This window comes from Rhea americana, unplaced genomic scaffold (genome assembly GCF_003343005.1).
Source record: "Rhea americana isolate MKP2758 unplaced genomic scaffold, rheAme1 scaffold_60, whole genome shotgun sequence".
Classification (NCBI taxonomy): Eukaryota; Metazoa; Chordata; class Aves; order Rheiformes; family Rheidae; genus Rhea; species Rhea americana.
In genome coordinates, this window is record NW_028186757.1 from 2,080,603 (window position 1) to 2,093,748 (window position 13,146).

The 13,146-nt window shown below is 34.4% G+C and overlaps 1 protein-coding gene across 1 annotated transcript in view; it reads right to left on the bottom strand.

The window, feature by feature from the left end:
* Positions 1 to 13,146, bottom strand: part of TLL1 (tolloid like 1) — a 136,599-nt gene that overhangs the window by 74,928 nt on the left and 48,525 nt on the right. The window contains exons 2-3 of the mRNA XM_085319822.1: positions 5,173 to 5,283; positions 1,078 to 1,158 (exon numbers count right to left, since the gene is read on the bottom strand). Of these exons, the coding sequence (XP_085175948.1) occupies positions 1,078 to 1,158; positions 5,173 to 5,283 (192 nt within the window). The remainder of the gene's footprint in view (positions 1 to 1,077; positions 1,159 to 5,172; positions 5,284 to 13,146) is intronic.

Consider the following 13,146-nt stretch of genomic DNA (forward strand, 5'->3'; position numbering starts at 1 on the left):
TAGGGAGAAAGTTTTTGATGCATGGGAGGAAAAACCTGACTTTGTACTAATTGACATATAATTTAAGTGTCAACAGAAATAGCACAGAAAATGGCAAGCTTTCATAAAAAAAGATTGGCCACAGCATATATACTTAAGTAAAGCAAATAGCTTACCCTGGCATTAAACTACGTAAATGAGAATTACACAACACTTGACAATGCATGTAGAAACTTAGACAGAAAAAACTGTTGTTACTCTTAGTATACAATTATTACTGAACCACTGAACATAATAACATAAAGGTCTTATCATTTCAACTTCTTATCAACTTTGTTTTGAGCTAGGAGGAGTAAGCAATTTATGCCAAATTGTATTAAAAAAAAGCAGGCAGACATTTACAGAATAATAAAATTGTTGATGTAAGAACAAAGATGATATATCATGGCACATCTGTAAAGACAGTTACTGTRCCCTGGTTAATTTTACCAGAGATGCAGTGAGGCACTTAGATATAATGTGCTGTAATTAAGATAGTTTTACATATTTTCCTTTTTGAGGCTTCATGAAATTAAAGTGACATCTTCTTGCATCAAATATGGTGAATGAATTCAGCCAATATTAATGGGAATTTCACTGATGAAGCCCCCTGAATGCAGCTAACATACCAACAAAAGTATGATTACTCTAAAAATGCATTTGTCCAGAGTAACACTACAGCTGCTTCAGGTACAGTGTGATCCCCCAAAAGCCATACCATAGGCAGTTATGTACTGGTCAGGCCATTGGCTATATGCAGCATATGCTAACCATACTGAAAATATCTTAAATCGATACCAGGTAGATTAATGACTGTGAACACTATCATATCAAATAGCTAAATAACTTTTAATAAGAGATTTAAAGCTATGTATTTTAAGCTTCCAGATATGATGCATTAAGTAGAGCTCTTAGAAAATACAAAAGAGTTAAGATCTTCATTATTCTTACTTTAATAGTCTGTTTATGGCAATAATACAGAAAACATTAAAGCACCATCATCATTACTGTTAACGATACAGCACATCAAGCAGCCCCTAATTTAAAGGGTGAAAATACCAGAGCCAAATCGTCGTATCCTGTCTATAAGCTGATAGAGAGCACCTCGTTTTTTTGATATCCCATGTTCTCCAAAGCCACCTTTAAAAAGAAAAAAAGAAAAAGATGGCTTTTATAAAGTTAAAAATACAGAATACTAGAGCAACTATGATGCTAGGAGAGATTAGGAAATACTCTCTAAAAACTGCAATATGTCTTTAAGGAAGTTTAACATTCTTCTATGACTCGCATACAAATTCTTCACGTATTCTTGACAATGAAACAAAACATATTTGTAGCTAAAAAAATTTTCTAATACGCATTCCAGAATGAAAGCCAAAATGTCTTTGTTATTTAGACAAGTCATGACAATTACATCATCTAATTATTATTTGAAGCTTTTTTCTTCCTGGTGACCTTGACATCCTCAGAGTCATACTCAGTGACAGCTAGAAGCCCTACTCTCACAGACATTTCCTGAATGCATACCATAATCTTCCCATTTCAAGGGAAGGGGGTAAAGCAAACACCCCAAAACTTAAAAATGATAAAGATATGATATGGCTTCTTTTACCCCCAAAGTTATGAGTTTTTGTTAGCAAATGGATGCTCGATGTACTTTAAAGGCTTCAGAGCATCATGTACAAGCATATCTTGCAATAAAACTTCTAAGACATGTATGTCTGTGCTGTTCCAATAGTCAATAAGCAAGAAAAATTAAGCTAACAGCTGATCTTAACATATGCCATGTCATTTACAGAAATGTATCACATTTCTAGAACTAGTGTGTACACTAGGTATGACATCCGTCACATATTCCTGCTAAAATTTTAATCCTTTTGTGACTGCAAGCACCTCTACAAATTTAGTAAGTCAGACAAAGGAACACTGATAATGCTGCACTATTCATTACCAGAATTTTTCAGGAAGTTTCATGGGTTTTAGAAGTTTGTAGCAAGTATTTTTTTAAGATACAGTATCTGCTGTGAGACTTCAAAATTTTCAAACTACTGCTACTGCAGCAAAAGTAAAGGGATACTACTAAGAGGATCCTTGAAACCTCTAATCTCCATAGAGAAGATCTTCCTCAATATCCTATCATATACATATACACATATATATACACATATACACACACACACACACACATATACATATATATATATATATATATATATATATAAAAGAACATATTTAACTAAATGGCAACTTAAAATCATATCACAGATGAGGCAATTCCATATAAGGCAAGTGAGTTTGTGTGGTGGCTCAGTGAATAACAACGTGCCTAATTATTTGGATTACACTGTCACATAGCTGCTGGCTCCCTTGAGAAAAATATTCCAAATTTTTTAAAACATTTTAGATAGATGAGGTAATTCTTCGACACATTCCTTCACAAGAAGTTATTTGGTTAGCTATAATATATACTACACAGTATATATGAGCATCCTATTGCTTACATTAATTAACATAATTATCTCTCATGTTGACATTTATCTTGTAAAAAAGACAAACAAAAAGAATTCTAAGAAAAATGAGAAAAAAGTCCTTAAAAAACACCAACTGCACCAAAGAACAGAAAAACTGAAGAATACATTATTTAACCAAACTGAGAAACTATTACACCTTTATTATCTCTAGAAAAAGTTAAGCCATCAGTGCTGGTTAGCACAAGCTATGTATTCTATTTAATGCAAAACTGAAAAAGCATCTCAACTAGTCTGACTTATTTTATGTGAATAATTTACAGCCTCACCAAGCCACAAGTCTAAAAGACTTAAGAGAGCAGATTTGCTCCCTCTTTCCATAGTTTGGGCAGGAGAAAAAGAATAATTTGGGGAGTTCACACTGGTATATACAAATCAGTTTTATCATCAGTTTTGTTGTTTCTATTTACAGCAATTTTGTGTATGGCTCATACAAAATAGACCAATAAAATGATAGGCCAATGCTCTAGGGAAGCTTGCAGTGCAAGTATCTGATCCTGCAAATTCATGCAGATAATCCTCACGGAAATGAGCAGTCGCTCAACGTGAATCAGAGCCTGYGAGCTCAGGATTTTTCATTAGTAGCTGCAGTGAGAAAGCAAACTCTGCAACTGTGTCTTGATTGTTTATTGCCAAGTATCTAACTTCTCCACCTGAAGTCACTGTTGCAGGAAGGTCAACATAAGACTAAAAAGTAGGCTTGTAAAATGTTTAAAAAACAAGCCTGTAATTAATTATCAATGTATATACAAGTAAGGTAAGCTRCTCTAAGTTTTCTATTTAATAATCATTTTACCTTCTTTTTCTACTTGTTACCTAATATTAATTAGTTGCTGACAATATCCTCTTTTGACAACTTGAAGCAAAAAAGGCTATAATTCAGCAAAGCACACTAGAATGTGCAGTTYGCAAAAATGAGCCAAAGTCCTGTATCAAAATATTTTAAACATARCAAAATAATTATACATTTAAAGTGTAAAAAGTCTGAATTTATTTCTAACTATTCTTAGAAAAAAATCAAGAACAYCAAAATGTTTAGTGAGGACCAGAACAAAATCATGAACTTCAGTAGAATTTGTTCCATAGAGTCCAGTTCTACTGACCAGTCCCACTGAGTCCTCTTACTTCTGCAGTAAAGGTACACATTGAGATCCAAACGCATTAGTCTGTCCCTCAATGGGATACTTTTCATAGGCAAAGACAATGCACAAAATCTCAAGACAGGTACAGAGAGAAAATTAAATAACTGAACAAAATATTATTTTAAAAAACAGCTTAGAAWCATATATCATCTCTCTGTGGCAACTTTGGTTTTAAAAAAAAGCAAAGAAAAAGTCAGCAGGCCAAAGAAATCACTCGAATCACTCAACTGCATCCACTTTAAGGGGAAACAACTGGCCTTGCTTTCTATATTTTGTTAGCTAAACTAGGGTCTGAAACACTTCCAATCCAATTAAAACTACTTTTTTTTTTTTTTTTTTTTTTTNTATTAAGATTTTACAATCCAGTCTTGATCTAAAACAGATCAAAGATGCCTCTGCCTTGATAAAAATATGGATGACTTTAGACAGAGGTAAAAAAATCTCCTATCATTGTACAGTTAGTCTAATCGCAACATTTACTTGCAAGGTAAGAGTAAAAATATTTTAWATACAACAATACTGCACAATCAAACAAAACTGCTACTCTTGTCTGTAATGTTCCTTTCTGACTATTCCTCAAGATGATCCTTATTTTCCACGTAGTAGGAATCATCCAGTTAACGCTACAAATACAACATGCTTAATGAAAAATAAATTTCATTTATTCATCTATACATTTTCTAAAAGCACTTTTTCACACACTTCCTAATAATTTATCTTAGTACCATATCTTAGAAGGTCATTAATTCTCAATTCTGAGTTTACAAATTAGAGCTAAATATACTTTTTTTAGACATACATTTGAATACACGCATACATGGTTATCTATATACATGTGTGGGTAATATCTCTTTAGCTATCTATCTGAATTTCTAACTACCTGTTAATARGACTTCAGCTTCTGGCATTAGCGCACCTTATGTTAACAATAGCAAAAAAAATACATATATACTAGAATTTGTCCAATAATCAGATACTTGTTAGACTAACAAGGCGAATTCTAACACAGGTAACACGTTCTCATGTTGCTTCTAGGCTGGTGTGCGGATCTCRATGGAACGGAGACAAGAGCAAGCGGAGGAGCTGTAATTCAAGAATCGCAGTCTCGCTCCAGAATTGCACGCATGTCCTCCATAGGCCATTTTGGCTGGCTTTCTGGAACTTTAGAGACAAAAGCAAAGCTTCATCCAGCATCCATCCCCTCATGGCCACTTGCAGAGAGGAATTACAGTTCCTGGCAGCTTCTGTTCTTAAGTTGAACAAGTTGGTTTTGCTTCGTTTTTTAAATCAAATGCAGGAAAAATAAAATTTTAGCTCTTCTCTGCTTCGCTAAAACAAATGTATGCTCACTGATGAATAACTTTCTTAAACTTTAAACTAGTACTACCCATGAAGTTATACTGAATTTCTACATTTAAAGATTGACTTTTATACAGAATTAAATGAGAAAAACTAGTTTAAAAAAAAAAATTGAAATATCATACCTGTGTTATGGCCAAGTCTTTCGTTGGAGTGCTGCGTAAGGTCAATTGTCCTGTCAATTTGAAAGATTTTTAAGTCTTCATCATCTAAGGCAATATCTCCCCAAAAGACAGCTTTAAATAAAAAAGAGCTCAATTTAATTAAAGTATTTACTTAAACATTAAAACCAATCTGAAGACTATAATGTGATGCTACAACTCGTGGGAAAATACCTTACAAACATATTACATTTGCTTACTGATCTGTATTTTTAGACAAAAAAGGAGAACATAAATCATTTGTTTCAATATTCTAAACTCATGCAGGTTTTTAAATTTTTTTTGCATCGCATAAATGTAATCATATAAATGTAATGCCAATTTACTAAATTCTTCAGCATATCCATTATCTTTTCCACATGTAAATAAAAAACACCAAAACTTGCTGGCATTTCAACTACAAAGTCAAAATTGTACAGTACACAGAAATTATAATCTAAGTTTCCCAACATTTTCTTCTGAAAAACAGAAATCTCATGCCATTAATATGTTCCAACCAATTCCTGTAATACATTATATTTGCCTCAGATAAATTATCTGTTTATGTTTCCTGTCTATCTTCCATTCTTTAGCCTTTTTGTTGGGTTGTATCTTCTCTCTTTTCCTCGTTCTCTTTCGGATTTTCTTTCTTTCTTTTTTTTTCTTTTTTTTTCTTTTTTTTGTGGTTACCTCTTTTCTATTTGACTTTTTTGTATTTTAACTCCTCATCTTCCCCAACCTGCAGTCACAAATCCATGAGCTAAGATAGAGGTTCATTTGCAAAAGTTAGGGTCTAAAACTCCAGCCTTTCATCTCGGCCTRTTTTGGTTGATACTTTATCCCACACTCTCCCTGCCAACTCAAACTTATTGCTAGAGGTGAACCTAAGCTCCATGCTCAAACTAGTGTGAATGAAGTCAACAGAGCATTACCAACTATCACGAGCTGTGTTTAGTATTCTTATCCAAATTCTTCTTTCTCCCTCCCATCACTATTTCTGTCAACAGCTGCATTATCCGTCCCCGTGGGGTCGCACAATCCCCGGATTCAATCCCTGCGTCACCTTCTACTCRCACCTCTCCGCCCCCTCCAGGAAAACATCCCCAGCTCTGCTCAGCCCTTCAGAGTTCTGCAGCAAAACACTTTCCTCACTTCCATAAAGCAGAAACGTTGTCCTGATTTCAGCCATTACCAAATCATTCCCTCTGGTCCATTCAAACTGATCCTAAATATTTTTAACTCATCATCATCATCATCTGCCATTTTGCCTGTTCTGCTCATTATTTAATACCATAGATATCACTCATCAGATATTTTCAATAGTTTCCTGACTAGCGAAGGGAGGATTTCAGTCATCTGAGTTTAATATTAATTACTTCTACTGTTATGCTATCTCTTAGAGATTCTCGTTGCACCTCATTCATAGTAGGGCCCACTGTATAAGAACAACGAAAGATTACCAGCTTTGACAGGACAGAAACATGGTAAGATGAAACAACTATTAACATTTCCATTTATGAAGAGATGATGTGCCTTAACTGAAGTCACACTAGTTGTTCACATCAGATCTGAGGCCAAGTACTGTAACTTAGTAACCCTATTTTTCTTTCCTGGAAATATTGAGAATTAGCAAAATGAAAGCTTTGAACAAACAGAACAAGTTCCAAGAAAACATACAACTGAAAATGCACTAGGAGAAATCACATTGTTTTCAGTATGTAATACTGATGCGAATATAAATAGAAAATAAAAGCTCAAAAGGCAAATTGAGCTTTAGAAAAAGATTACAAAGTAGAAAAAGACTTGGTGAAAAATATATCCTCCCAAGGCCTGATAAGCTATTGTTGGTGCTTTACTGTCCTGTCACTTTAACCACAAAAACACAGATAGAGAAGATTCAAGTGCTACATATTTGTCTGACACAGATGCATTGAAAAAGTACCACCTTATTGTTCAAGCAAGCAAAAACAACTTTATTTGAGGGGTTATAGAAAGTAAAGCAAAAAGCTACGTTATTCTCATTGAACATCCACACTGCTAGCTAGAATTGTTTTAGTTAGTAACCTACTACAAGGCTAAGCTTAATAATCATGTAACTATCATAATATAACAGTAAATGCTGATGCAAGTATGATGTAAAGGTAAGTAAGTAATCTATGCTACCAATAGGAACTAGGTTCCATAATGTATGAACCAAATAGGAGTTAACACTTACAAAGGAAAAATATGAAATTGTTTAAAAGTAGAATAGAAAATTTGAAGCTTTCTCCAGGCCAGTATTTTTTTACATCATGTAATTCTGCTTAGCAGGTCACGTAAATGCAGAGCAACAAGCAGAAGACTTGACAGAAACAAGCCATTTAACATTAGCAACAAATTAGTAACTGCYATTTTACTTTTACTGAAGTAAATCTGTGATTTTCTGAATTTTAGTGTAACTAGGGCAATATAAACAAGAGTTAGACTGTACTTAATTTCAATCTAATCTAACAGGTGAGACAAAGGCATCAACTCTGATAACCGCTTTTTTMAAAAAAATTAAACCAACAATATCTGCATTCCAGCATCTGCTTCGAACAGAAATTCTACTCTCCTGAAGCAGAACRCCACCTGAACTTTATCCAAAAGATAAGAGATCTCTCCCATCATTACTACAACTAACCTTTACTTTTTAGAATGCCTGTGCAAGTGCCAAAAGTCCTTCTAGAGAAGAATGTATTTCTATCTTCTGCCTTAAAATGTTTATGGTTGGAAAGTATCTAAAGAAGTTACTGCGTACACTGCATCTTGTAGCAGGCCAAGCTTAACCTTACAGAAAGCAAGCAGAGGTACTGCTTGGGTATGGAAGGCATGGTGGTATCAAGTATGCTAACAGCACGTTAGGAGGAACTCTATGAGCTCCCTTTACCCAACTTCTGACAGAACTGACCTCTTCAGATTTAAGCCTCCCTTACTTTTCACCGAGATTTCTTTGATAACTTTGTTCCAGAAAATGAACAAGGATTTAATAACCACTTCACTTAGCACGTCACAAAATAAAAATTGAAACAAAAGGGTAGAAGAACTTTCAAAATGATCCAAACAAAACTTTAATGTACCTTGATTTCTCACATACTTTTATTCTTCCTAGGAGCTCAGTGATCAGAAAATCTTGATGTTTTCAGGCAGCTTTTTYATTTTCATTTGAAAATGCAAGATTTGTTGAAAACTACCACATCTGGGCAACCATTAACTCCAAAGGAAAGTATTTCAAAAATTTTTTTTTTATATATACAAACGGGTTCTTAACCAAAAAGAAAATAGACCTTTTTGTCCAAAATATGGTAAACAGATGTATTCTGTTATATTAGATTTCATGCATCTTTATTTTTGTATATTTTATAGGTATTACATTATGCAYGTACAGAAAATTCAACTGACAGTGATCACATACGCATCAATTTTTACACGCACTTACAAATAGATTATCCAGTAAAGTTTGTTTTTCTTTAACAGAAGAGATGGATTTATGTGGAGCTACTAATACAGAAAATATTCTTCAGCAGTACGCACAGTTCTACTCTTGTACAACTCAAAGCCCTCAGCCAAATATCACCTTCAAAAAGGTCTTACGTAATTAAGACACAGAACTCTGCTCTGTGAATCAGCTAAGTTTGTTACACACAAACAACAGGCTCACAATCATGAAAARAATATACGTTAGAAAAATTTTGCCATCCAGGGAAACACACCTTACTATTGTCACATTAATAATGTGATTATTAATGAAAAATAACATGATTTATGAAATTCAGATGAAGTAAAGGAACTACAGCTGTGTTCTACCTGCCATAACAGAGACCGTTCTATCATAAATCATTAAGACATCTGCAAAGCTCTCTTTGCTAACCTATTCTCTTCTAACAAGACCAGCCACTACATCAAATATCCATCAGCCTAGAGGAAAAAAATGTTAAGTATACAAATGAACTAAAAAAAGAAAAAGATGAAAATTATTTTAAGTATACACACACAGAGCATCAATCAGCATACAGAGTTAGAAGAAATTTTTCATAACCTTCTATAAGATGATCAGAAGTCATGAGTACAAAAAAGAAATCAAGTATTAAAATTCATGGGGCTGTGATGGCTCTTTCTGGGATTAAAATATCAATTAGCACAGGATCTTACAAAATATGTGCATGAGTATATTTACTGTAATTACATTAGCAAAAATTATAAACTTTCCATGATTTGTTCTACAATTAAATGATTTTTTAAAACAAATCAGAGACATTTTATAATAAAAATATACTGCTGATAGTAATACTGATGTTAGTAACACGGTATAAAAAGTAACTCAGTAAACATTGCTAGCATTTGCCCCTTAACCACAGCAGTTTAACAGAAGAAAACTAACTCTAACCTTGGCATAGCCTATTTACTGTCTAGCTACCAAGGACAGCTCTAAGAGTGACACTGTAATACACCATTATGATCCAGCAAACATTAGATAGCGTGTTTTGTCGTCTTTCTAAAACTAGGAAGAAATTAGGCAAGCTAGCAAATGAACTGTGACTAGCCCCACAGGTAGTCCCTTGTTCTGAGACTACATGCAGAATTACGACAGGGAGATTACTCCTAGTCATACAGAAAAGATGCCAACGATAGGGTTAAGGAAATTTTAGAGGACGTTTTAAAAGCACAACCTCAAATTCTGGAATGTAACTGGGACTGGAGAGCACAGGAAATTTATCCTTCACCCCCTCGACAGAAGCTGCCAAAAACTGTCAACAAAAATATTAGAGTTAACTGAAAGATAAAATTTAAACCTGAAGAGCTTTAAGCTCCTTTCATTCCCTTCAACAGGAGGTAGGGCACCCAGAGCTTTTCAAAATCTGACCAGTAATTCATACAGCAAGAGATGCCAAAAAGCGTGTTGGCCGAGCTTCAGGGCAGATATTCTCTAAACCTCTATGGGCAGCAGCTCCAATTAGCAGCCTCTTCTACAGCTGAGTCACTGAGTGCTTCCCTGTACGGACACAGCTATTTGCACTATAGTCTCTCTTGGTGAGTCATTTTATCCCATACAATCCATTTTGTGGCTTACATAACTGTCCCCTGGAACCCTGAAGAGCAAAAGGAAGATTTTGAACTAAATCAGTAAGACCTCATTACAAGGAATACAGCATATGCTAATTATAACTTGTTTGTGTGTCCACTGTGTTCAGATCAGTCTAGTCTTTCCAGACTTTCAAATGCAAYAGATTTTTCTTAGAAATTATTAAAATGAGAGCAAGATAGGGCAAATAAACTGAAAAAGATCTTACATGCAATCACTGAGTGCAAAATAAACAAGTTTAAGATGGCATGCCATATTCTGAATGGCTTCCATTATTGTTTGTTGTGTTACCTTCAACCATAACATAATAAACTATTAAACTGTTACTAATCAGAATTTTCAGAAATTTATTAATTGAAATTAATTTTCAAGTGGTTCATAAATACCAAAATTATTTTGACTTTTTAGTGGGGCGGGAGGGAGGAGGAGACAGCCAAGAAAGTAACTTTGTCATTAAATAAAAAAATTGCATCCTATTTTCACAGATGTATCAAAATCCTCTTAACTCAAAATTAGTAACTTCATGAATTTCAGCAAGCAGCATGTACAAATCTATGCTTGACTGTTCAGTGAGAACTCCAATTCACTTGAAGTTGTCCACATACCACACACCTGAAAAGGGACACAACACCTCTCCCTGACAGCTTCCATAGTCCAACTTACCATAAAAGACATACAAGAGCAACCTTTATATCAATTTTGTTCCATGATGCAGGTGAATTCACCATCCAAAAGTTCCAAAAAACTACCATGTAAAATATATGTTATAAAACCAAATACTTTTCCCTAGGAAGATGGATTAGTTGTCCCTCTATCATCTATTTGTATCCCCAGGTTCCTATTTGCCTGCCCACAAATCTTACCAGTGGTATCCCAAAACAGTTACTTCAGTTGGAAAAACAGTAAGATACTAGTCTCGGGAAATCACTAAAAATACTCAGAATTAGAGGATGATATTGCTAGTGGTTCACTTATATACATTAACAAAAGTGAGACAAAGAATGAAAGAATACTAAAAACTATAGGTAAAGAGTTTTATGAAAAACCATAGCTCCTGTATTTTCCTGAAACAAAATGAGACTAAATCTTGAACTTACATCAAAACCAATTCACAGATACCAAGAATTTACCACTGCAGGATGAAATAGCCTTTGGAAACTATTAAACTGTGCAAAATAAATGTATGTTGACAGCTCCATGCACTGAGTAAGACCATAAACTTTTTCAATATAACAACGTGTCAACTTTGCCACAAAACAAGATCATGAACAGAAATGAGGAAGTAGACAGCGAGTTTGCAGTGGCTTAGGAGAGAAAACCTCCTTGGAACATTTTGCTATTACTATTTGTAAGTTCAGGAATGATTCTCCATAAACTTAGACTTCTCTTTTGGATACATTCACAGCCCTATAACTAAGCATCAAAGTATTTAACTTTAAACATATTGAAAAAGAGGTCAATAAAATAGTCCCTCAACACCAGAATATTTTATATCACTGGACTTCAGAAAAAAAAATCCATTGAACATTTTGAGAAGCCGTAACAATGTCAGTATGGGACCAAGATTTCTTAAGTGTATTCAATTTATAAATATTTTAACTTGTCTGTTTGGTGATGTAACCATGAAAATCTTAAACCAGCTGATGAAGGTTTCATGGCTTAGCTTTCAGTAAAATGAGTTTTCCTGCAATAATATTAAGGGAAGAATATCAGGAAAGTCATACGAAAATCTGAAGTTGAGTCAAAGCTATTTTAGTTCTTAAAATTATAGTATTCAACACCACATCTATAATTTTCCTCTCAACTGTCTTTCATGGTAAAATCCATTTGAACAGTTCTTATAAATATCTGTGAAACAAGACTACGCAGTCTCTACAAAAATTAGTTGTGTCTTGCAATCCTATTCCCACTTTCTTCGTCCTACAAATATATAGCTACTAATACATATTAAAAGCATTTTAAAACGTTTCAAAATCTGAACAAGTCGTCTCTCTTCCCCCTTCCCAAAAAACCAACCTCAGTTATCTAAGCTTCAGAGACAGAACAGAGATGGTAGGCATAAAACCTCCAATATTACAGCCCAGCATATTTCAAAAATCCTTTCCAGGCTCAGAGGAATCAGATCATAGCAAAAATGGATTAAGTGGTATGCAACACTGAGGTGTGTTCCRAGATTTGAAAGATAAAAAAGATCTCCAATACCAAGAATTACTCTCAAGATCATTTGTGACATCCTCCCATCAGCGTGGACAGGTAGCATTTGCAAGATACACTCCTCCACGACCCAAAGCAGATGTTGATTTACATACGTCCATTCCTATTAACTACACGTTGTCATTTGTTCTTCGTTTGAAAGTAGTGAATTTTTTTTTCAATGTTTCCTTTTTTGAGAGGCAGCCTTCATATTGCTTTAAAATTAGTACAAAACAAGATCTCCGAGAAAACAAAAGCTATTTTGACAGAAGCCTCAATGTTAGGTAAAAGGATAAGCTTCGTTCCCAAACTTAAACGGTGTGCTGCAGCACAACAGCTCCTCGCTCAGAGATTCTGTTCTTGGTTCAGCTATTCAGCCCAACAAACTTCCTGACTTCCACAACTATTTTTTTTGGTGAAAGATCTACATCAACAACATTCATATTCTGTAACTGGTAAAAACCTATTCCTCATGTACCGTGTTATCACCAAACTGAACACAGAGAACATTACTGAACAAACATTAAAAGGTGCCTACACGCTGTATTAGCAAAGAAGCTACTGAAAGAACCTTTTGCATCCCTGATCACTGCCTCACTACAGATACTGACAAAACACACACCCACAGAGATAACTTAACCAACCTTTTATTAACTTTTTTTTTT